The sequence below is a fragment of the Euprymna scolopes genome, chromosome 43 (assembly GCF_053919585.1).
Source record: "Euprymna scolopes isolate OS-2025 chromosome 43, ASM5391958v1, whole genome shotgun sequence".
NCBI classification, from domain to species: Eukaryota; Metazoa; Mollusca; class Cephalopoda; order Sepiida; family Sepiolidae; genus Euprymna; species Euprymna scolopes.
This window is the reverse complement of record NC_136524.1, coordinates 6564904-6588694: the sequence shown is the minus strand read 5'-3', so window position 1 is coordinate 6588694 and position 23791 is coordinate 6564904. Positions and strand designations below refer to the sequence as shown.

Here is a 23791-nt window from a genome sequence, read left to right as displayed (position 1 = left end):
TACGAGCAATATAACAAACAAGTATATGAAACTATAACATAAATACGAGCAATATAACAAACAAGTATATGAAACTATAACATAAATACGAGCAATATAACAAACAAGTATATGAAACTATAACATAAATACGAGCAATATAACAAACAAGTATATGAAACTATAACATAAATACGAGCAATATAGCAAACAAGTATATGAAACTATAACATAAATACGAGCAATATAACAAACAAGTATATGAAACTATAACATAAATACGAGCAATATAACAAACAAGTATATGAAACTATAACATAAATACGAGCAATATAACAAACAAGTATATGAAACTATAACATAAATACGAGCAATATAACAAACAAGTATATGAAACTATAACATAAATACGAGCAATATAACAAACAAGTATATGAAACTATAACATAAATACGAGCAATATAACAAACAAGTATATGAAACTATAACATAAATACGAGCAATATAACAAACAAGTATATGAAGCTATAACATAAATACGAGCAATATAACAAACAAGTATATGAAACTATAACATAAATACGAGCAATATAACAAACAAGTATATGAAACTATAACATAAATACGAGCAAATTAACAAACAAGTATATGAATATGAAACTTTAATACTCGGCACGGAAAATCTTTAATTTGTTTCTTTTTTGACAGGCGTTTTAAATGTTTGCGGTTTTCTTTGATTTTCTAATATATGACATGTTATGTAGAATACAGCAACACTTAACATGGATATTTTAATGTTGTCATTCAATAAATAAACATATTTTTTTATTTACCAGGTAAGAGGGTACGTCGTTCTGGAGATTATCCACCAGAAGGTATGTCATCATATCTAATTTTGAAAATCATAATTTTCTTCAGAAAACGAAAATGTGATATGTCCCTGGACGCGTAACAGACAGGCACACACAACATTTATTACATAATATTGATTATAATTGTAGCTTATGTTGGATAATATAATCAATAAATCTTATTTTTTTTAGAAACGAAAACCACGGATCCCAGCTACAAATAGAAGTTTACATTAAAATAATCATTGGAGATTCCGATCAGTGTAAATTTTGTTTAAAGTGCATATTGATATTGCCAGATCGAATCTTAAGCTCCATTCAGATCGAATCATTCAGAAGTCAAAAACTTCGAGGAAATTAGGAATAGACAGAGAAAAGCAATTAAGATGAAAAGGGCAAATAATGGCCGATGTTTGTGTCTTTCAATAGTAGATACTCCGCGCTCATAAGGGTTTTATTCAATTAGTAATAAATTGGAACTATTCTCCAATCCAATCCAATCAAGAAGGTCACTTTAACGTACGGATGGGAATCCGATATACGGCAGATGTATTTTCAGTTCATTAAATAATAGTTTCTTTTAGCGAAAATTTGAGCTCTACCTCGACGATCGTCTATAAATCTCCAGCAGAATCAATAGACACGAACCTGATAAATTCAGAAAGCAAAACATCTGTCAAATAACTAGGTTTTAATATTATCAACAGCAACCTCACTAATTCACACTTTTTAGATGCAAACTATGACCTACTTAATTACTCAACCAGAACAATTAACATATATCAACATCTAATTCAGCAATCTGCTATAGTTTAAAAACCCAATATTTGATACTTATAAGTGTAAGGATATGTACTCTTTCATCCAGTCGTGAACAATACTGTAGTCTATATAATAACAAGTAAGCTCATACACATGAGACCGCAGATACTCCTGAAACCCCTTTGTAGTTTTTCCGATAGGTTCAAAACCCACAATTTCTTCTACCAATCTAATTAACCTTGTCTGCAATATATAGCTTTTAAATAGAATAGTATATATATATATATATATATATATATATATATATATATATATATATATATGACATATTTTATTATATCATAAATCACGTTTTGGAGAAAAAATGCTGCCTAAACACACACATATATAAACTTAGTATTCTATTATATATATTTAATTCGTATTCCAGTCTGTTTATCCGTTTGTTGACAATTTGATTGATATATACAAAACGTGTCTTACTTTAATCTTTCATTTATTTCTATACATAGTATAATATTTGCAAAAATATACAATTAAGAGATCACCTTATTTGCATATGACATTAAGAAAATCGATTTTGCTTAATAGCGGTATCTTAGTTAATGTTTTTAGCGAGAGAATTATTTTACGTATTCTATTTCAAATTATTATTGAATAAATTTTAAACAACAACTATATTGATAATATATTTAATTTAATTTATTTTGGAATTAATATTTCCAACAGCGACCTTTTTTAAAAACTTTTTTTAGTTATTTGCCTCTAAATGGTATGCATAAAAACAAAACAAATGTTCACCAAATATCATTTGGTAATTTCATTAAGTTTCTAGCTGGAAAAATAATTCTGTGTAGATAGAAAACTGTTAGGATTTTATTCTTTTTTTTAATATTCAAACATCTGTACATTTTTACCATGTAACCCAACGTCGTTTAATACCTAAAAATGAAGATCTACTGCCCCCTCTAAATTTCACAATTTACACTTTTTTCTTTCTTCGCGTTAATTTCATCGATTACAAACTTAATTTTCTAATTAAAAAGGTAACTTTACACGACGTGACCTAGCGGCGTTTAACCCCTAAAAATGGAGATCTATTTTTTTTCAGCCTAATACATTTAAACAGCCTTTATAAATATATGAGAAGAAATTTTGAAAAAAATAAAATAACATGTTAGAGAGAGGGATCACTTTTCTATATAAATTTAACGTAACATGAGCACCTACTTTTTGGCTACGAAGTGTTCAACGAGACATGTCACCTCTAGAATTTTTTCAAGTTTGGCTATTGAGAGGGTGGGCAAAATCTGACAAATAACATTTTTTTTTCTGGTGGGGAGGATTAAATTGGAAACATAAAATAACGATAAATTTAATTATTTTTTATGAGACCATTCTGTACTTTCACCTAACAAGTTAATAAACAAAACAAACCCCAAAATATGACAAATTCAATTTTTTTGTAGGGGGGATTACATTAGAAACATAAAACGACAAATAAAAAGCAAATCGAAAATTTCCTTTACTTACAAAAAAGCCAGTAAAAAAGTGCCCTTACAAAAAATAAAGGTAAATATGTAGTTTATCGGCGTAAATTATTATTATATAGTCGTTGAGTGTTCATATTGGAGAGAGACATATATGACGATGACATATAATACAATTGGATGAGGGGAGATATAAATGAGAGATACATTTATACATTCTGTGAATTTTTCTATTACATATATTTAGAGATGAGGATTATCAGTTCTTTTATCACAAGAGGGGACAGTCATTATTTCTTGATAGAGACACATTTCTTAAGGATGGGGTTTATACACAAATTACGATGAGTGGACACAAAGTTCATATAAATGTTTGTTGAGAATGACACAACACAAGACGAAGTTACAAAATGATGACGTTCCTTTATTTCTTCGACCGGTCAATGATTTCACATCAAGGAATTCAAAGTCACTACATGATGTCAACTTCTAACCCTTCGCTTCCAATCCGGACTCGACTCTCCTGTCTGACCCTGTCTGTCGACTGTCCGACCTTGTCTGCTTGTCTCACTAAAACTAGCCAACTATATTGAGAACTCATCTCTTAGCCATGACGTCATCGCATGGCCAAAACGTGCAGATCGATCCCATGGCCTGGACATGCTTCACGTATCTCATTCCCCCATGTTCGAGCATGTGCTCGACTTACGTGGTCCTGAACTCACGTGCACTGTTCACACATATCTGCAACCCAAATTCTTCTAACCTATTTTCGATAACCTATTCTTCAATATGTTTAAATTTGCTATTGTTCCTTTTTCTAACTGACTGAATTCAATTTCCGTAAACAGAATTGAATCATCAAATTCATTTTTCACAATAACATTTCTAAACAATCGAATTTCTTTGTAAACAAACATATCTGCTATTTATTTTAAAACTAGCAATCGGAATTCTCCTGAAACTTAATTCCAAACCTAGCTTTCCAGGTTCGAATTCTCGGGCTATCCTATCTCATTTTTATTTACTTACAATAACAGGGGACTTGTTCTTGTAACATTATTTGACAGACGAAATATTTATGAAAACTATTTATTTTTATATAAAACATTATTAGACCCAAAGGCTGAAATATAAAAAAATAATCATCTAGATTTTGATTTAGGCACAGATAAAGAGTGGGGGAAATTTTTGACGGTGGTTTCAGCTAGACGGGTGTTTATCGTGTAAGATTGGAGAGGGGGGACCAGGGATTGGAGCACAGACGAGTACTTGCCATGGAAATAACGATAAAACAAAGACAGGCTCGCAACGTCTCTTCTGTGGGAGAGAGGTTGCAGGGAAGAGAAAAGGGCATCTCCCACCAAACCACGAAGTCTATCTTGTACTCTGTCAAGGCAGGATAAGCTGTTTTTAGCAGCCCCTGCCCAGATGTGGCAGCAGTATATCATCCTTGGAAGTACTTGGCTTTTATATAGATAGTGAATTGCATCAGCGGTGAGATATCTACTAGAGCGGTAGAAGGATCTCACCATTTTTCTATCAACCTTGGCAACAGATTGCAGAAGCTGTAAAACCGTGTTCCAGGAGGAGGCTAATGGGGCGATAATTTAATGGGTCAGTCCTTTCGCCAGATTTCTTGAATACTGGTACAATAGAAGCAGTTTTCCAACAGCCCGGAAAGCAAGCTTCATTAAGGCATTTGTTGTAGAGTTTGGAGAAAACAGGAGCTACTTCGGCTGAGCACTTTTTTAATAGCACAGCTGGGATAAGATCGGATCCACATGCTTTTAAAGTGTCAAGGTTTTTTTATGATAGCATGCACCTGAGCAGGGGTGGTTTTCAGATCGTCTAGCGTGGCGTCTGTCCGCATAGGAAAGTCAGGTAGGGGCTGGTTGGAAGGGTCCAGTGTGGAGTTTGAGGCAAACCGACTGGCAAGCATGTTAGCCTTGTCGGTTGCTGAGGAGACAACCTCGTGATTGTTGGTTAGTGGGGGAATTGTTGATTGCCCATTGTTTACTACACTGTTGTAGATTTTCCAGAAGTCTCGAGTTCCTAGTTTTTGTGCTTCGATGCGCTTTTTAGTTGTTTCCGTAAATTCTCTCTTAGCTATCGCTATTTCTTTCTTAACGTTATTTCTAGCTTCTATATACTTCAGTCTGTTTGAACTGGACTTATGTCGGTTTAACCTTCGGTATGCATGCTGCTTTTGAGCAATGGCAGTTGCACAAGTCGACGTAAACCATTTGGGAGAGTGGGGCTTACTATAAAATTTCCGCATGGGAACATGCGCTTCGATTGCAGTTTTGAACCAGTCAGTGGTCTCGTTTGCACATTGTTCAGCAGGGAGAGAAAAATATTTCTCCATGGGGCATCTCCAATTAGTTCCCTGATGGCTTCCCAGTCAGCCTTTTTATAATATCTCGTTGTTTTGATCATTGGCTCTTCAGTTTTGGCTCTAGAGTTTAGGGCGATTTCAACCATTATCACTGCATGATCAGCGTTCCCGAGTGGGCTGTGGGCCTTTGTTATGCAGTCATCGGGAACTGTGGTCAAAAACAGATCTAGAAGTGATGAGTGTTGTTCTTCCTGGTCAGGGAAACGGGTTGGAAACGTAACAATTTGTGATAGGGAGTGAGATATAGTGAAGCTATGAGTTGTACTGCCCGCTGCATCTGTGTAAGTAGAGAATCCAAGCCAGTTTTTGTGGTGGACATTAAAGTCACCAAATACATGTATTTGTGCGCTAGTGTCGAGGGACAGTGCCGTGTCTATGCTGTCAGATACTTTATTTATTATGGTGCAGTCCTGGGTCGAGGGAGAGCGGTAGAGAAAATAATAGTAGCTAATATTGTGCTGCATGTTTAGTCTAAAGCACATAAAGGCTTGATCATCTGTTTCTAGGTTTGTTTCTCTAGTCAAGGGAAGGGTATTACGAATGTAAACTCCAAGTCCGTGCATATGTCTGTCAGAGTCCTTACGGCAGAGTGGGAGATATCCAGGCATGTTAAAGTGGTTAGAGAGAATGGAGGAGTGTAGGTTAGTCTCACTTAATGCTAAGATATCCGGGGTATTTGTTAAGAGAAATGCTTCAACATCAGCTAAATTAGTTCTAAGCCCACGGATATTTGTGAATGCGAGCCTCAAGGGAGGAGGCAAGTTGAATTTGTTTGTCCCTAATCCTGGTTTAAGCTTATTTTTACATTGTACTGTCGTCATATTTTTTTTAAAGAGTTTCGGTTTAACTAAGGGGGAGCTAAACAAGAGGTTATGCAGAGCTTCAGACATGCATCACAAGTAGACCATCAGCTGACCTTTCTCCAATTAGGATTGTGGCCTCAGGAAAGCCCACCGGGGGTGAGTGCAGGGTCCCTTTCCATGCGCGTCATGGCACTACAAACAACCCGATATTATACAACTGTTGATGGAGCAGCCGCTCTAAGCGCTATCAAAGAGTTAGGGCTCCTGTACTACCAGTCGGGAACAGCAGCCAGGAACTGTCAATCCGGTACCCTCAACCCATTAGAAGAAGGTTAACCCAATCTAATTGCTCAGGCATATCTCATACTCAAGCACTCCCAAATGTTCAGTTTTAGGGGTGGGGCGTTCTGGGAATGGGGAAAACGTCGTTCGTTGCCCTAGCCAAAACTGGTGGGAACCAAGTCGCTGATCAGCTACTTTGCATTTAACGGACTGAGCATCTCGTAGCTCTCTTGCATTTTTTATTACTTTTTTATCATTTTTTATTATACTAAATGTGCACGCCGTACACATTTAAAAGTTAGCCTTCCCATTCTTCTTGACTGCATTTTTTTATTTTAATTTACTATGATCTAGTATATATTATTTTAATTGGAATTCATTATTGAGATGAGTATTAGTTATATTAATCAGGTGGTAACCGCAATGGACAGGAACTTCGAATCTCCTAACTGCATTCTCAGTAATCATTGCCACCCGTAGTTGTTGTCGTCTTACCCGTGGCGCAGTTGATACAGACGTTGAATCTCTACAATTCCAGGTGAGAATTGTCTCGAGATAGCGGTTTCAATCCTACCTAAAGCCGGCCAGAGGCTTACTTGGCCAAAAACGTGGTGAGGCCCTTCGGGGCCCATGGCGCAGTTGATAGGGACGTTGAATCGCCACGGCTCCAGAGGAGAATTGTCTGAAGCGGTTTCAATCCTACCCAAAGCCGGTTAGAGGCTTACTTGGCCAAAAACGTGGGTAGACAACAACTACGGATGGCAGTGATTGCTGAGAATGCAGTTAGGAAATTCGAAGTTCCTATCCGTTGCGGTTACCACCTGACGATGGTCAGAGGAATAGTTGTCCGAAACGTCGTGAAACAACAATTAATAAAGATGAGAATAATAGTCCGCAATAAATAAATTAATATGATCTAGTAATTTGTTTATAATTTGAATCTATATGCTAATTTTTATACTTTTTGGCGATAGAATTAGAAATAATTATCAATTACTATCGTATCTTACATCATTTTGTTTATTCATGAGTATTGTCGAAAGTTCCTCATTTTAAATTGAAAGATACATTTTAAATGCTTAATCTATCATTTATAAAGTATATTAAATTACACTTAGTTTTTAAATCACAGCAATAATATATTTTTTATTGAGTCATCTTAAAAATATATATAAAATATTTTACGACCTTGGATTTAGTATTATGCTCTTTTTATTAGTAGGAAATTATATTTAGTTTAAGAATCTAGGGTTACTTCACCTTGATCAACACTTTTTTTTTAAATATTGAAATTGATTCATGGTGACTTTGAATTACAAATCTACAATTTGATTATACAATATTTTGATGGAATTTAAGGATCTTTCAACAGTCATATGATATAGACAAGTTCAATTTAGTTTGACTTTACACTATTAGCTTTCGTATTGTGAAATCGTATATTTTAAACATAATTACAAATATTTATATCTATCATTCATATAGTATATTGAATTGCATTTCGTTTATAAACCGTAGGCATAATATACTTTTTCTAAATATTTTAAAATATTTTACGATCTTAGATTTAGTATTCTACTCCTTTGATTTATAGGAAATTATATATAGTAACACTTCATTTTAGTTTGACTTTAAACTATTAACCTTCATATTGCAAAAATATATTTAGATATTAAATATTAACCCTTACTTGAAATAGTTTAATCATTGTGACCTGAACTAATAGTGGGGGAAAAAGTACGGGTTTCAGTTTTCTCCTGTGGTGAGTGATATTTGATTAGAAAATGTTTACAAAGTTTCAATCTAAGAACGACTTTCAATTTACTTTCCTCCTTAACTGCAGTTTATTTACTTTATTTATCGTCAGTATAGATACATGGTGCACTTTACTAAATACTTTAATTTATTTTTTAATGGTATTCCTCCGTGAATTGTATTTCCTATACTTCTAGTACAGTAGAACCCGTGGATACGGTATTAAAAAGTTCTGGGGTTGGTGAAATCGCCGTATGGCGGGGTCTAAGGAAAATTCTATACAGTACATATTAAAAACTAGTAAAACTAGTAACAAAATACAGTACAGTATATAACACACACATATTAAAAATAAATTAATTAAATACAGTACAGTATATAACACACACATTAAAAATAAATTAATTAAATACAGTACAGTATATAACACACACATATATATAATCAAATACCATTAAAATAAATACGTAAGGCGGGGCAAATACCGTAACCAGAGGCCGGGAAAAACATCCACATCGTACTCGGAAAAAATGTATGCTAGGGCCACCGTATCTCGGGGTTCTACTGCATTTATTTCATTCTTTTGCGGATTGTTATTCTTACCTTCATAGTTATTGTTTCACCACATTTCGGCCAACCTATCCCCCAGCGTTCTTCAGGTGATTAACCGCTACAGGATAGGAATGCTGAGTCTTGTAACTGTATCCCCAGTAATTACTGCCTTCCATAGTTGTTGTCGTGTCACCATGTCTTGGCCAACTAATCGTCTGATCTGCTTTTGGGTAGGATTGAAACTGCTATCCTCAGACAACGATCACTTGGAACCGTAGAGTCTGAACGCCTCCATTCACTGCGCCACGGTCTACGTGTTACATATAGGGGTATATAGGGGTTTCATTGAGAGAGTCTTACTATTAGCGCAGTCTTAGAAGAGAGTCTTATTAGTAAAGATACGAGTCTTAGTGAGAGTAATAGAGATGTTGCATAAGTTGTTGTACGAGAGACTTAGAGAGATAGTTCCTGTTAGGAGAGATTCTTATATATGAAAAGTTCATTCCTTAATTGTGTTGAATGGAAGAAGAAGAAGAAAGCTCTTAGTGTGAGGACATAGTGTTCAGACAGTTCGGACATTGTGTAGACATGATGATGTTGAGACGTGTATGTAAAGACATATAACACAAATATATAATACAATTGGACTTTACCTTTGTATAAGAATCATAAACACAAGACGAGCTTTACAAAAACACTTGATGGTTTATTCTTCACACGGCCGTGATTCCATCATCAAGAATTCAAAGTTTCACATTTTTTCTTGAAGTGACGTCTCGCTTCCAGACGTCTGACTGTCCCTTAGTTTTCTCACTGACTGTCTAACTCTAACTAAAGTTTTTCTCTATTCCTAGAACTTTCTATTTTCCATGACGTCATACACATGTTAAAACATGTGCATTCTTTCACGTGTCCTGGACATACGTGTCCAAAACTTTTCCTATTTCTCAGTAACCTATTTATCCAATATGTTAAAAACATTATCTTATAAGCTGCATTCTTTCAATTTAGAATTTCATAATAAACTTGACAGCTCACATTCTTTTCTTGGATATTTTATCTATATTCTAAACAAATGTTTGCTTTACATTTTTAAATTCTCCCACGTAATCTATTTCTAAACTAGATTACGAGGTTCGAATTCCGCCTATGCTATTTCATTTTCATTTTAAACAAAATTCTCCATTTTTATACTTACATGAAAAGGGGACAGCCCTTATCATGTAACATACGAAGGGGTGGTCCAAGTTGGAGTTTCTATGGCTTAATAAATTAAATTTTTGTTTTTATTATGTCAACAAATTGTGAAGCATCTTCTCAAAAGATTCCCCCCCCCAAAAAAAAACAAACAAAAAAGATATATAATGTATTTTTTATATTTAAAAAATTATGATTGATTTAGTTTTTTGAAGATTTCATCATCATCATCATCATCATCATCATCATCATCATCATCATCATCATCATCATCATCATCATCATCATCATCATCATCATCATCATCATCATCATCATCATCATCATCATCATCATCGCTAAAGATGACTTTATCCTACTGTGTTGTAGCATTCCATGCTCAGTGTGGAAAATTTAGCACGCAATGTATAAATAACCCTAACCCTAACTCTGTCAACTATCGCTCGTGTTTCGGCGTTGCTTCTGGTTGGTGATTCATATGATATGCCTTTTTTGTACAGCGTGTTCTTAGATCAGGGCGGGATGGCGTGACACAAGGGTTGGAAAGTGTGATTTAAGAATTCTCCTCCCTAGAAGAACAGAAATGTGTCTTGCAAAGAATAAAATGACTAGACAGCTCTGTCGGTATTGCGCGGTGGGTTCGCTTCAATAAAGTAATCCTTTCTCAACGAGAGAAAGAAAAGTTTGGGAAAGTAGTGAAACTACTAGAATTACACAAGACATAAACCTGTCACACTTCAGCCGACAACGGAAAAGACATTTCAGCAATGGCCTTGACACTAGTGGCTTCTAGGGAGCTCAATCGTGAAGGGGTGAGATTTTTTCTTATAATAAAATGCGGAATACAATAAGGTGAATAAATAAAGAAAACGTGGCAGCAATGTTAAGCTTTTTAAAATATATTTTATCACATTGTATTTACTTTAAATAAAATTTGAGTTCTTCATTCTGTTTTATTTAATGCGTGTTTCCCATGAAGAAGTAACGGACAACACCGGAAAATATTGGACCGGGGCAAAATCAGTTGTAAATCAGATTGCTGGCAATGACGTCAACCCTACATTCCAATGGAAGAATCGATAATATGAACAATAAGAGAAATATTCACATCTGGATTGGAATTGCTAAAAGTATTCCAAATCGAAGAACAAAATAAAAAAAAGTTAAAATTCTGGTTAAAGACAATCAGACAGAGAGAGCGAGCAAAGCTAGCGACACACTTCTGCCGTCGTCCATACCGACCAAATCACTCACCAGTACTCCTACCGATCCAAACTCTCTCGCCTATCAAATTATCATTTTGTAAAATAAATAAACTTTGTTAATTTAACAAATTATTGATTACAAAAACGCCGGACATCAGAGTATATACATATTGTAAAAGTTTGTCTAAAAATATATAAGCGAAATATAACAAATTTAGTTTGAACCGAAACGTGTTTATATATAAATCGCAGAACATGTTCGCATAAATAAAACATTATACTAAAATTACATCTATCTATCTATTTATTTTATTTCTTTCAGAAGCCACTGCCTCCGACATTGCCTTCATGATACAGTCTTCAGGAAGTGTCTCCTATTTGGATTTTAAAAAAGGACTAAGCTTTTTAACACATTTTACGGAACGTCTTAAGATTGGTCCGAATCATGTCCGCGTCGCTGCTATGGCTTTTGGCGATCGTGTAATTACGGACACAGCTTTTGGATTCAACAAATACAATAACAAGGACGATACTCATGCAGCTTTCAAGAGATTAAAATATCAATCAGACATGGGAAAAGGCACTAACACAACATTAGCTCTTTCTTATGCAAGAATGAATTTTTTCGACCAGGCACGTAGGCCGAATGCCAAGAAAATCGTCCTTTTACTTACAGATGGCAACTTAGATTCGTGTACAGAAACTATTGCCGAAGCGAATAAGTTGAAAGAGAAAGGAGTGAAGTTCATTGTCATAGGATTTGGGCGCAGCGTTGAGGAAAAAAAATTAATTGCCCTTCCCAGCAGGAAGGAGGATGTTATAAGATTAAACTGCTATAGGGAGCTGGAGGACGCCATACAAAAGGTTGTCTTCCTCACCGGCCGAAGTAAGTTTAAACTCATTTGTTTTAATTTGATGAAAATCTATCACCCCTAACCAAACAACATGGGATACATTATCTATTACGAGTATTAATATTAATAAAAATCGTTAACCAGTAAATGCGTAAGTATCTTGTTTTCTTTTGAAAACATATTTCAGTCGATTAACAATAAACTAATTCCTTCCGAAAATAAGAAGGCAAAGTCTGGGAGAATTAAGCTTCTATAATAGTACAGGACTGGATTCGGAAAGCGTTTTAGACTAAAATCATATATATATATATATATATATATATATATATATATATATATATATATATATATATAATTTAAGGTTGCTGTTAAAAAAACCCAAAACCTTCTTTTATTGAAAGTTGATTTTCGTTTTTTATTAAGAATTCCGCTTTTGGAAATAAGCGTTGTTGCCTGAAGAGGTCTCTAGTTAGTAAATACTAGAAGACAGAAACATGCTCATGACTGTGTAGCAACAAATTACTGCTTATATAATTATTTGCTATAATAATTATTAAATAATTACAGATACTAGTGTTTCATCCTTTCGGGAATCATCAGTGCATGGTGTCACGATTAACACCGGTCGATAAATTCGACATCTATGGCTTCATTATATATATCAGAAGCATAAGCAGTAATTCTTAAATAAAAAACAAAATATGGACATGATACGGAACTCGAAAATTAGGAGATAAATTGCAATTTAGTCTTTTCATTTTATAACGACATTTTTTAATCTTTTATATGCTGTTATATGCTCTGTAGTTATATCGAGCCTCATAGATTAAAAGATTGGTATAAATAAAAGGTGAAATATAATTGAATAAACATATATATATATATATATATATATATATATATATATATATATATATATATATATAGTAACTCTATATGTACACACGAACATATATATACCCCTCCCTGTTCACTCTTCCACTCTTCTATCCCATAACAACGAACATTTCTGTAAAAGTCTGAGGAAGCTATAGACGGCCAAAAAACCGGCCGGGTAGCTGAAACAATAATGTAACTTAACAGAAAGATACGGTAATAAAAAATAAAACGTATATATATATATATATATATATATATATATATATATACGTACACACACGAACATTATATATATATATATATATATATATATATATATATATATATATATAATGTTCGTGTGTGTACATATAGAATTGCTATTTAATATAACCGAGCTGGTAAATGAATTTGATATTTCGATAATAAAATCTCTCTTTTCAAAAAGAAATCAAATCATTTACCATCCCGGTTATATCCATATTTACTAATTTATATATGTGATATGGTGTTAAAATATAAATAAATATACGAAGGTTTAAAAATTGACGAGACTTCCATTCGTTTGTCTATTTTCTTCATATGTCACATCATTTCAATACGCCGGAATTCTACATGGCCGCAGCCTTCTTATACATGTTTACACACAATGTTTCAATCAAACTACCTTTTTAAATATATATATATATATATATATTTCTTTCTTTTTAGAATGCAAAGCGACACAAGCCGACATTGCTTTCATCATACAGTCCTCAGGAAATATCAGCCCGTCGGATTTCATAGAAGAAATACGTTTTTTGCTAAAACTTACAGACCGGTTTACGATTGGGCCAGATCACATTCGCATCGCTGCCGTCGCTTTTGGCGATGCCGTCATCACAGACACGTCTTTTAAATTCAAAGAATTCTCTACAAAGATAGATATTCTTGAAGCCCTCAAGAAATTCACATACCGACCAGATGTGGGAGGGGGTACTAGGACAAGCTTTGCTCTTTCTTATGCGTCCGTAAACATTTTCGACAATTCAAGAAGGTGGAATGCTAAGAAAATCGCCATCTTACTTACCGACGGCAATTCAGATATGAGTAAGGAAGTTTATGCTGAAGCGGAGGAGTTGAGAAAGAAAGGGGTGGAGATCCTTGTCATAGGTTTTGGAGGTAACTTCAACGAAAAACAAATAATGGCCATTGCCAGCAGCGAGGACCATATTATAAGACTCGAAAGCAACAACGCTATAAAAACGGTCAAACATACACTTGGTTTAATCACATGCGAAAGTAAGTTTCAAATTGTTTATATTTATTTACTAGAAGATCTGCCCGGTAATAAACGTAACATTAAATTCTTTTAAAAAAATGAAGTAAAAAAAAAAAACGGAGAGAAACTACGACATGTGCATGCGAGTATTATGCTTTTTTCTAAACAGTTCACTTTTTGTAAGTAAAAAAAAAAAAATTGAGCTGAGACCGGAACCAACACTTAAAGACAGCGAGTCAAGTACGATAACTATTAGACCAGTTTAACACAACATTTAAAAACTGTTTTACATCCTACTTATTCTTAAAATAATGCGAACGATTTGCGCATGCGCAGTTGTAAAACAGTTGACAACTATTAAAAATCTCATGCCGCCCTCACGTATCAATTTTTCAATTTTGACTCCTTAGTTTTCCACGTGTTTAAATGCCCTATATACTAAATTTCAAGCCTGTAGACCTAAAATTCATTGAGTATATAGGTTTGGTTGGTTGGTTGTTTTTGTTTTACGGCATATCAACCCTTTTTGGGTTATTTAATGCCGAATCTAGTGATTTTGAAGAAAAATTTTTTTAAATAGAATTAATTTGTTGTTTTACTTGTCAGTTTCTATTTAACCCATAGTTGGGACCCTAACAGGTACTACCACTCCGGGTCAGAGTGGACCGGGGAGCAATGGCAATTAAAGGGTGGCTCCACACTCCCAAAGCCCACAAGCTGGGGCCTCACCACTGGATATAGTTTAAGGTCATATCCAGGACCCCCATTGAGGGAAGTTTATCCTCTTCAGGGGGGCAGTCGGCGTATTCTAATGCCCCACCGACAGGGCCCATATAGGTTTGGAAGTGTCCTCACACACACATATTCTCACTTTTATAGATATATAGAGTAAAAAGCTTTAATATCTATATACAAACATAATTGCATTTACTTAGCTACACAGGTTACGCGGCACATTTACTAGTAAATATTTTCTCCTTTTTGCAGTTCGATATCGCAACATCGACATTTGAAAAGTAAGCTAGACAACAACAATAAAATTTCGAAACTTTAAAACTTGAAAAATAAAATCCAAGTTGTTTCAGTTACGGCAGAAGAGATTAAAAGATAATCTCTATATCACTAGGATTATCATAACTTACGCACGTGGTTTATTATGAAACGCGTGTTATGAAATCAAAAGCAATAAAAATCGTGAAAAATGTTTAATTCTAGATATTACTACAGTTGTCATTATTAGGGCTAGGACAACAGCATATTCTTTTCATTGTTTTGACTCTCGAGTGTGTATCCGTTAATATCTTATATGCTTTTATATAGACTGATGTGGTTCTCGGTTGATTAACTGTATCTAACTGTGTCGGATATATACTTGAGAATCAAAACAATGAAAAGAATATGCTGTTGTCATAGACCTAGTCATTATTGACCCATCTGCATAGGTAACACTGTCTATTTCTTTCACTACTACTACTACTACTACTACTACTACTACTACTACTACTACTACTAAATTGTTAAGTAATAAATGTGAAGATATCTTGTCTCATTACGAAGTTCGATTTCAAAACCTTGATATTTGAAGGGAAGTCAAATGCAACAACAATAATATTCCTAAACTTTAAAAAATGAAAAAAAAAAAATACAACATTCAAGTTGATTCAGTTATGGCAATTGGAGATTAAAGGACAATCCATATACTATCAAGATTATCATAATTTGCACACGTGGTCTACGCGTGGTATACTTTAATCTGTGATTTGGTTGGCCATTTGGCCAAGATCAAAGTGTGCCATCTGTTCTTCATATGCTGCACTTCAATCTCTTGTTCTCTCTCAGTGAAGAAGAAATCCTGCACGACTGAGACGATTAAAAAATTTTGTTCCCTTTCTCGACGTTAAAAAACCGACACTGGTGTCTAACTTTGTTCCGCGAATTGTATTGTAAATAGGAACTCTGTGATTAGGTTTGGTTGTTTTGTTTTACGGCATATCAACACTTTTCGGCTATTTAATGCCGAATTCAGTCATTTTGGTAAAAGTTATTACTTTCCTTAAGTCCTTTATATCTTGAAATATTTATTCATACTGTTTGGTTTGGTTGTTTTGTTTTACGGCATATCAGCCCTTTTTTACTTTTATGCTAAAATTATGCATGAAGTTCTTTATATCTTAAAATATTTATTCATAAAATTTGCTTCGTTGTTTTGTAGAGGAAAACTGATATTTTTTTTTGGTTTTGCAGAACATAATCGAGTTTTACGAATAAAGAATAATGTTTGTTGCATTTTAGACAAGAAAGCCATTATCTTTGATTTGGTAGCTCTAGATTAACTGAAATATCTAGGTACGCAGTAATATGATTAAAGGACTCAACATTTGCTTCAGTCCTAAATAAACGAAATATTAGATATGTAAACAAAAATTTTGCTACATCCTAGTAGTTATTGTATTTTGCTTTTTAAAATGAAACAGTACCAATAGATCAATAAATGTAATCCGATATAATCCACGTTAAAAAGGAAAGTGATTGTACAATAAAAAAATAGTTTATGTTCTTTGATAATAATAATAATAATAATAATAATAATAATAATAATAATAATAATAATAATAATAGGAACAATTCCGAAAAACTTCGAAAAAAGAATCAGAGGAATAACTGCAAAAATACAACGCCTAACGATAAAGAAAACGGCTTAAATATTAAGGAAAACCCTTGAATGCGGAGAATAACAAGACACTATAACAAAGAAGCGTTACAGGGAATGAAGAACGCCGAAGCTTCATATCAACAAGTTCTACACTACCATCATGCATCCCCCCATTGTTTCATCACCGCCCCCAATAGAAAAGTGATATCAAAGAGCCGAGAAGGGTCAAGGAGGATGGAAAGACCGAGGAGAGAGCGCTGGCCAGACATCCGCTGGACAAGCGCAAAGAGAACTGAGATCGTGGGGAGGTTTAGTGCCACTCAAATTCTAGTATAAACCAATGGCCACCACCAGCGAGAAATCAATGGTATGACGCTGTTGCGATGACGCAGATTTATTTGCAAATGCTATCGAAGGAGGTGGAGAGAGCTAGACGTCTGGGGAGACTTGTTGTCACTCAGCTTCCAGAGAACACCACAGGTCTCCAAACCGATCGTTTGTTGACTTGTGTGAAAGCTACATGTGAGCCACTACTACTACTACTACTACTACTACTACTACTAACAATAATAATAATAATATTAATACTACTACTAATACTAATAATGATACTAATACTGCTACTACTACTACTACTAATAATAATGATACTACTACTACTACCGCTACTACTACTACTACTACTACTACTACTACTACTACTAATAATAATAATAATAATAATAGTTGTTGTTGTTGTTGTTAAGTAATAAATGCGAAAATATTGTGTGCCCTTTTAAAGTTCAATGTCGTAACATAAAGGGAAAGCAAATACCACATCTATAAATTTCTTTCCAAATTTTGAAGATTGAAAACTAGCAAAATCCAAGTTGATTCAATCATGACAAAAAAAAAAGATTAAAGAATAATCTCCATATCACTAGGATCACCTTAACCCTCAAACATGGTTTATTATGGTACGTTAACACTTTGAAATATTTAAGCATACAGAGTAACATGACTGAAACAGGTTATATCTTTAACGGAAATACCAAACACTTGCTTTACTTCTAAACTAACAAAATATTAATAATTATTAATAACGAATATACTCTTTTTTACTTGGGAGTCACCACTTATCAAGGCCCGAAGGTCCACTCGAAGATACGGGTTAATGAATGTAAAGCGGTAGTGTAGTAATCGTTAAATTGTAAGTTGAGTAGCATTAGGGCATTTATGGGGGCGGCCCAACAAGAACTTGTTTACATTGGATTTGAAGGCTACCATCTTTTATTCAACCGAGAATCAGGTCAGATGAACAGTATTCCACAGTCGGGCAGTTCTGGGAAAGACGCTTTGTTGGTGGAATATGCGTTTAGATGTAGGAACAGATAGAGAGTGGGGGAAATCGTACATAGTGGTTGTAGCTAGTCGACTGTTTATTATTATTATTTTTTTTAATTCGCAAGCACTTACTTCGCATTTTTCAAATAAAGATGACATATATATACACATTTAATAAATAAAAAAAATATTAACCAAGGATTTTCGTCTTGTGAACGATGCAAATTACTTACTTCCGTCCCGAAACCGATTTAACAAGTCTATCTTTACCTTGACAATAGCCGTATTTATTATTACTGCTATATCGCAAAGTTTTTTTTTTTTTAAATTTCCATTAGACTTAGCGGGATGAACAGATAGACACGCCATATAAAATGGCACAATCATTCCTATCGTGTTCGCTTGTTCTGTCTTTATAATAAAATGTAGAATGCGATATAGTTAATAAATATAGAAAAGCTATGTTAAAAAACTGTATTAAAGTTAATTTTTTATTTTATTCTTAGTTCTCGCAAAGTAATTGGACACAACGTTTATTCTAATTCCATTAGATTTAGCGAGATACCCAGATAAACATAATCGTTTGAACAAGAAATAATAGTGACAATAAACAATAATCATACTGAACTTTGAAAAATGAAAATATACAAATACTAAACCCGTTGCTTCAGTTATGGTATTTTATACCATTAGCAATCATAATGAGTTCTTTTCGTAATTTTTTTTTCTTATGCATTAATCTGTAGCTATGGCAGGATCCAAAACGATGAATTTTGTTTCCACTTGACACAATCACAGGCTTGGTTCGAGTGAAGGCTTGTTTTCCAGAGATCCTTGTATACTTTGTATATGGCATCCGTCCATTTTTTAATCGACGTTCATCTTGGTTGCTTCTCGGTGATTTCAAATGCAAATTGTGAAGTTTAGCATACAAACAGATTCTCTAACTGTTTCTGTGCAAATAATTTCAGAATGCAGTGCATATGTAATAACTTCGCTAACAAAGTTTTAGCAAAGCTAATATTTTCTTTGACAATTTATAGTCACGTGACACATGACTTTCATACAATTTGAATTCATTATTCTGTTTCATTGTATGCAAATTTTACCATCATAATGCGTGGGCAAATTTAGCTCATGTTTGCATATAGATCGCATGACTAAAACATTATACTAGTAGATCAAACAGTCAGATATATTTACTTTAGTGACAGTTTATGTCCGTGAAAATTATACCCACGGCAGAGAATAATTTGGATAGGTGTTTAAATTTTATCTGAATGCATTCGTTATTCGCACGTGAAAATTAATCTAACGTCGAAATATTATGTTAAACGGTTCTGTTCTTGTCATAATAAGTTGGCGATTAAAACGTTCATCTAATTTTGTTTTACAGAGGAATCACCACTTATCAAGGCCCAGATGCCACTCGAGGATAAGGGTTAAAGAGTATACACTGGTCAAAAGGACAATATCATAGTAATCGTTAGAGGTGTAAATTCGGTAAATTGGATTACTTAAGAGGAACGGCTCATCAAGAACTTGTTTACATTGGACTTGAAGACGACCATATTGTAGTCAACTGGAAAGCAAGCAAAAGGAAGAGAGTTATACATGTGTGCAGTTCTAAGTAAGAAGTTTTGTTCATGGAATCTACGTTTAGGTTTAGGCAAAGATAAAGAGTGAGGGAAATTATTGATAGTGTTTACAGCTAGACGAGTGGTTCTCGTGAATGTTTGGCGAGGGGGCTATAGATTGGAGCTCAGACGAGCACTTGCCATGAAAATAACAATAAAACAGAGACAAGCTCGCAACGTCTCTTCTGTGCAGAAAAAGGTTGCAGGGAAGAGAAAAATGCATCCCCCACTAGGCTGCGAAGTCTGTTTTGAACTCTGTCAAGGAAGAATAAGTTCTTCCTAGCAACTCATGTTCAGATGTGACAACAATACTCCATCCCTGGACGTATTTGGCTCTCATACAGGTAAAGAATTGCATCAGCAGTGAGATATCTACTGGATCGATAGAAGGATCTTATCATTTTCCAGCGACCTTGGCAACAGATTTGATGTACGTGTTCCATTTAAGATCAGAAGTAAAGGTAAAGCCAAGAAGCTTGTCAAAACATGGAACCTCCCCAAGACGAGAGCCATTCATTTCAATTGATGCCGGATGGGGAGCAGAACGCTGATAATGCCAAGATAAAAGCTTGGTTTTAGATTCATTAAAAATAACCAGCCACTTTTCCCCATTGTACCACATCCTCAAGACCAGAGGAGAGAGAATCAGATAGAACTTGGTCGTTTACTGTTTTAGATGTGCTACCATAAATGGTAGTGTCATCAGCATAAATGTCTACGAATGATGTAAGGATGATTTGGAAGATCATTAATGTAGATCAGGAAGAGTTCGACCCAGGATGGATCCTTGAGAATACTATGAGGTTCTGATTTCTGTCTATCAACCACTACTCTTATGAACATATCAGAGAGAAATGATTTTCGTCACCACGATATCGAACACTGATATTAAACTATAAAATGCTTAACCACGTTTATTCATATAAAATCGTGTATTGAAATTGTAGAGTAGAGTATTGGAATTAGTCGCTGTGTCTGCATTCATCTGATTGAACTTGTTTTAGATGAAGAGGGAAAAAGAGTCACCAGGATTCACTTACATTACCCCGTTTTTATGATAATGACTCCTAATTATTCATTTCGATCCTAAAAAATTATTATGAAGTTATTATGGAGTTATTATGAAGTTATTATAGAGTTATTATGAAGTTATGAAGTTATGCTATTGATAAAATATTTTTTTAGTTTGTTCAATGTTATCAAAGAACATCTGAAACGTACATCAAATTTAGAAAATTTGGAAGCTGAAATTCGGTAAAACTTTCGACCATACCCGAATCTTTTCAGAGTAACGATTAAATATCAATGTCATATAGACGCTGAGCTTCATTGACTATAATATTGGCTAAACAGCTAGTCTCTACAATTAATAGAATCAAAGTTAGCCTTAAAAGTAACAATGTTCAGCTTATGTTATTTTCTACCAGTAATAATTTACCTGCACGTTCGTTAATAAAAGTAACAATGTTCAGCTTATGTTATTTTCTACCAGTAATAATTTACCTGCACGTTCGTTAATAAAAGTAACAATGTTCAGCTTATGTTATTTTCTATCAGTAATAATTTACCTGCACGTTCGTTAATAAAAGTAACAATGTTCAGCTTATGTTATTTTCTATCAGTAATAATTTACCTGCACGTTCGTTAATAAAAGTAACAATGTTCAGCTTATGTTATTTTCTATCAGTAATAATTTACCTGCACGTTCGTTAATAAAAGTAACAATGTTCAGCCTATGTTATTTTCTATCAGTAATAATTTACCTGCACGTTCGTTAATAAAAGTTACAATGTTCAGCTTATGTTATTTTCTACCAGTAATAATTTACCTGCACGTTCGTTAATAAAAGTAACAATGTTCAGCTTATGTTATTTTCTATCAGTAATAATTTACCTGCACGTTCGTTAATAAAAGTTACAATGTTCAGCTTATGTTATTTTCTACCAGTAATAATTTACCTGCACGTTCGTTAATAAAAGTAACAATGTTCAGCTTATGTTATTTTCTACCAGTAATAATTTACCTGCACGTTCGTTAATAAAAGTTACAATGTTCAGCTTATGTTATTTTCTACCAGTAATAATTTACCTGCACGTTCGTTAATAAAAGTAACAATGTTCAGCTTATGTTATTTTCTATCAGTAATAATTTACCTGCACGTTCGTTAATAAAAGTAACAATGTTCAGCTTATGTTATTTTCTATCAGTAATAATTTACCTGCACGTTCGTTAATAAAAGTAACAATGTTCAGCTTATGTTATTTTCTATCAGTAATAATTTACCTGCACGTTCGTTAATAAAAGTAACAATGTTCAGCTTATGTTATTTTCTATCAGTAATAATTTACCTGCACGTTCGTTAATAAAAGTAACAATGTTCAGCTTATGTTATTTTCTATCAGTAATAATTTACCTGCACGTTCGTTAATAAAAGTTACAATGTTCAGCTTATGTTATTTTCTACCAGTAATAATTTACCTGCACGTTCGTTAATAAAAGTAACAATATTCAGCTTATGTTATTTTCTATCAGTAATAATTTACCTGCACGTTCGTTAATAAAAGTAACAATGTTCAGCTTATGTTATTTTCTATCAGTAATAATTTACCTGCACGTTCGTTAATAAAAGTAACAATATTCAGCTTATGTTATTTTCTACCAGTAATAATTTACCTGCACGTTCGTTAATAAAAGTAACAATGTTCAGCTTATGTTATTTTCTACCAGTAATAATTTAGCTGCACGTTCGTTAATAAAAGTAACAATGTTCAGCTTATGTTATTTTCTATCAGTAATAATTTAGCTGCACGTTCGTTAATAAAAGTTACAATGTTCAGCTTATGTTATTTTCTATCAGTAATAATTTACCTGCACGTTCGTTAATAAAAGTAACAATGTTCAGCTTATGTTATTTTCTACCAGTAATAATTTAGCTGCACGTTCGTTAATAAAAGTAACAATGTTCAGCTTATGTTATTTTCTATCAGTAATAATTTAGCTGCACGTTCGTTAATAAAAGTTACAATGTTCAGCTTATGTTATTTTCTATCAGTAATAATTTACCTGCACGTTCGTTAATAAAAGTTACAATGTTCAGCTTATGTTATTTTCTATCAGTAATAATTTACCTGCACGTTCGTTAATAAAAGTAACAATGTTCAGCTTATGTTATTTTCTACCAGTAATAATTTACCTGCACGTTCGTTAATAAAAGTTACATGACCTGATTTCATCAAGGCGAAAAAGAAATTCTTTAAGCAATTATAGAATTACAAGTTCACATTTTTTTTACAGTAAATGGAGAAGCAGCAGTACACTGCTCATTTTCAGTTTAAACGCTCTCAAATCACTGTAGAATGTTTATCAGTCACATTAAAAAATAGAAACAAATAAATTCATGTTTTTATGTGGTGTTATGCTTAAATAATGTTCGAAAAAGTAATTACAAATCAGCAGTGTATGCACTGAACATAATTTTAAGAAACTAGAATTATATATATAGGCCGTCACAAACGTGTAAAAGTTATAGCCCGTTGACTTAGAATGAGTGCTTTGTGACAAAATTGTAGAGCAATTGTGGTATTTTTGTGCCTAATATCTATTAATCGCTATTAATCCATGATTGTCAATCGAACCAATACCATAATACTTTTTTGCCTATAAAAATAAAGGCCATACAAAATTTCATTCGGATCAGATCAGTAGTTTCCGATAAAAAGTGTAACAGACAGTCAGACAGACAGACAGACAGATTAAGAGAAGTATAATATATGTCTTTCAGTGAATAAAATAGACATTTTGTGTCTACTAATTCTGGTTTTGATCCTTTACATCTACCAATTTTCTTGCTTTTCAGTTCATTTTATTAATTTTTTTTTACTTATTTACTGTATTTTATTTTATCAGTGTCTATTTTTAGACCCCAATTTAT

At 33.6% G+C, this 23791-nt stretch overlaps 1 protein-coding gene across 1 annotated transcript in view; it reads left to right on the top strand.

The window, feature by feature from the left end:
* The window catches only part of LOC145268380 (collagen alpha-3(VI) chain-like), a 155605-nt gene that overhangs the window by 105297 nt on the left and 26517 nt on the right, over window positions 1–23791 (top strand). Inside the window, exons 13-15 of the mRNA XM_080123937.1 lie at window positions 816–854; window positions 11597–12160; window positions 13803–14267. Coding sequence (XP_079980063.1) covers window positions 816–854; window positions 11597–12160; window positions 13803–14267 — 1068 coding nt within the window. The remainder of the gene's footprint in view (window positions 1–815; window positions 855–11596; window positions 12161–13802; window positions 14268–23791) is intronic.